Genomic DNA, 3,645 nt, shown 5'->3' with positions numbered 1-3,645 from the left:
TATATATATATATATATATATATATATATATATATATGTAGTATATATATATATGTATGTGTGTGTGTGTGTGTGTGTGTGTGAGAGTGTGTGCATGTGGGTGTACGTATGTGTATGTTAGTGTATATGCAGAACTTTTTGAATTCTAAAGAAAATGTTAGGTGGCACCACCGAGTATTCGAATATAAATCCTATTCAGATTGGAATTTGAATGAAAAGCAATTGGAATACTAATATAACCTGACATGCTGCATCGTCAACTCGCTAAAACTCGCAGGCAGCGATCCTAGGCCTTTACACGCTCCCTGGTAAAGGTAGCAATATCGTGCTGTATGGAGACAGGTATGGCATACACAGCGTGCGAAGGACACGATTTTCATATTCTTTATATGCAATTAAGTACAAGCGTATGAATTATATAGAATGGTGTGCGATACCGGACAATTAAATACAATATGAACGCTCATGTTAGTAGTGTGATGCGCAGATACGTATCATTGTGTGCAATTACGTATGTGATAAAACTCCACGCCTTTCTACATATACTGTTACTTTCTATGCATAGTCTGTACTGCTCTAACCTCGATCGTAAGCAACGCCAAGCTGTGTGTACTGGTGGTGTATATTTTTACCATGCACATGCACTTGCACATACACATGCATTGCAATCTGATTAGCATTTACTTTTCTATCATAAATAGAGCAACCTCGAGCTGTACGTATAACCTTATTGATGCTTATACACGTACACACCAATCTTTCTGACAAAGTGCTTCTGGTGTTCAAGCTCAATCTTGACCATCCACAATTTGTGTGTACTGACGATATATTATATCTTCTTCATGTACATGCATATATACAGCAATCTAATTGACGAGGTGCATCAGCCGGAGGTAACCTTTGAGCTATTTTTAGAACTGGTGCGGTTTGCGGTGGAGGGCACAAGGGACCCACACCTGACATTTAGTACCGAAATTCTGGACGTCGATTACGTCGCTCAGGTGCGTGTACAAGTTCAATTATGAATATTTCTATGTATGTCTGTATGTATGTATGTACGCATATGTGTATGTATATCGTGATTATCGGGATGATATATATATATATATATATATATGTGTGTGTGTGTGTGTATGTGTGTGTGTGTTAGTGCGTTTTTATGAAGATGCTTTATACCCGACGTACAGAGCACAAATATAATCGTGTGACTCGGCAGATTTACTCGGTATCGAATGCTGGACGCATATGGTACGTCGTACCTGGCTACAAAATGAGTGCTAGGGTGTGCTTTATATATACATCGGTTAGTCCATTGAATGCATACACCGTAACATTTCAAATACACTTAGCAATGTATAGTATTTCAAAATAAGTGAAGGCATAGACGCATATACAACCAGATTACATACGGATATGCTCATGAAGTACATCCTCTTGTTATAAATAGGACACAAGTGTACCTGAATGGCCTTTACGAGATGTGCACCAACACAAATATAACAGCGGTCTTCCCACCACCACCTCGGCAGCGTGTCGGTGTCTAAATATGTCATCACCTGACATCTATCTGACAACTGACACGCCTGATAACTCCGCACACGCTCTACCGGGATTGCCCGCAATGCGTTCGGATTACGAGTTTAAATGGACGGATAGTACAGACAGTCATAGTTCAGAGCAGCCACGCAATGGGGAAGTGCTGGGTTTGTCACATGGATACCTCGAGGGGAGCTTTAGTCTGTTAGTGGTGGCAGCGGGTGTGCTTCTACTAGTGCGAGTGGTAAGGAGCGGCAATATTCGGATCCGCTTTCCGATTCGATGAAAATATCGGGACGGTGTGTCAAACTTTGCTATATGAATGGATCAATTTCTCGATCAAAAACAAATTCACAAATTAGTTCACATAGTATGCTATAATTTTGGCTTGTTAGGGGACTTGTGTGATTATGTCCACACAGACAAGCACGTTGCCAGAGACGATTCGGGCTTGTTTATGTGACTATTTATTTTGCTTTATTAATAGTTATGAACTAACTTTAAAAACCTAGGCTAGTATTAGACAGGTATGTGTTGCAGTGGCTACGAAACTAACGGATAGTCTTGAATTTTTAAGCATCCAATTATATGATAGATATTCACACTCTGATAAACAGAGCGACTAGACTAGGCATATGTGCAAACACACAGGGGAGGAACTCTACACTTGTATCCACCCTGGTTGTATGCGTGCCTTCACTCAAGCCGACAATCGAATCGAACATATCCGCACTCGCACATATGTATAGTGTGCAGCCTGGTTGTGCAGTGCTTCTGTTGACTCAAGCAATATCTGCAATTTCATACTGCATGTGCGTGAGCACACGCATATATACGCTTGTATCTACGTGATTGATACAGCGCCTTCACAAGTTACAGTAGTCTGATTGCATATCATCCTAAGTATATACAGGGCAGTACCTCTATGCTTGCACGCATCCTGGTTGTACCAGTGATTTTGTAAGTTTTAGCGCATTCGCAGGTCATGTAATTGTATACACACGGCAACGCTCATACGCCTGTACCACTCTGGGTTTACGAACACTGACACTGAAGCACGCACCATTGGATGGTAATATCTAGATACGACACCGTATTGGCTCCAGCGCCCAGACAACTGTGTTTATTTACGAGACTATACACACTTGCGAATACACGCCCAGATAGAGGCAGGGACGGTCTCTCTTGAGTAGTAGCAGTACGTGCAAGGATTTTATTTGAGTATCTACAATTCTACATTATCAACAACTTCTGATCTCACATACTCACGATCAACTACATACTTCGAGAGTATTTAGTCGCATAGTCGCTTCATGTGAACGTGCTTTTGGCTGGCAGAGGGACACACGTGAGTGACGCAGCTGCCATTGGCTGACAATCAGGTTGCGGCATTGTTGCGCACGCCGCACACTCGCACAGTCTTGTGATCACAAAAAGAATTGCCACCATTTTTCTTTCTTTCATTCTCTGTGTCTAAATTTAGTATCTATGCTCTGTGGCTGTATCATTTTCATCATTTATTCCTCTGCCTTCTGGCCACTCTCTCCGTCTCTCGAGTCTCGACTCTCGACTCTCGAGTCTTCTCACAAATCTCAACTATGTGTAACCTGCTGAGTGAAAACTCTAAACTCCTAGTAAACTCAGCCTTTGTGGACTTGGCACTCGTGACACGGCACCTTGCAGTGGCTTTCAACCACAATGACCGCATGAGTTGAGCACTTGAGTGCGTTTAATTGGTCAGATAATATCGCAATTATCATGACTCATTTCTGATTTATAAAAAGGAATTTACCATCTACATAGTACAGTCAATAGTATATTTAGTTAATTTACACATATTTATGTGTCCAGGGCTTCAGGCCCCAGCTCCGCTCCCGCTTCCTAACTAAATGGCTTGCTATTTGAAGCCCTTCTGAATTTGTATCCCCCCACAAACACATTGTAAATACAAACATAGGTTGTAGCCTAGATTTTGGTCTCTGCGTCGTCGTAAGAAACCTGATTTAGTGATTTCTGCTCTCGACCCTAATCCAGAGAGGACCATTGATTGACTGATTGTACTATTGATACAAAACTCAAAAGTATAAAGAAAACATTTTTTTTATAAAA

The 3,645-nt window shown here is 41.2% G+C and overlaps 1 protein-coding gene across 1 annotated transcript in view; it reads left to right on the top strand.

Annotated features, from left to right (window-relative positions):
• The window catches only part of SARC_11655 (hypothetical protein), a gene marked incomplete at both ends in the record, with an annotated part of 3,291 nt that extends 1,469 nt beyond the window's left edge, over positions 1 to 1,822 (top strand). The window contains 3 exons of the mRNA XM_014294255.1: positions 278 to 342; positions 863 to 1,001; positions 1,448 to 1,822. Of these exons, the coding sequence (XP_014149730.1) occupies positions 278 to 342; positions 863 to 1,001; positions 1,448 to 1,822 (579 nt within the window). The remainder of the gene's footprint in view (positions 1 to 277; positions 343 to 862; positions 1,002 to 1,447) is intronic.
• Between the last annotated feature and the right edge of the window lie 1,823 nt (positions 1,823 to 3,645).

Source organism: Sphaeroforma arctica, assembly GCF_001186125.1.
Source record: "Sphaeroforma arctica JP610 unplaced genomic scaffold supercont1.1809, whole genome shotgun sequence".
Classification (NCBI taxonomy): domain Eukaryota; class Ichthyosporea; order Ichthyophonida; genus Sphaeroforma; species Sphaeroforma arctica.
Note: the sequence above shows the minus strand (reverse complement) of the source record. Positions and strands in the feature narration are given on the sequence as shown.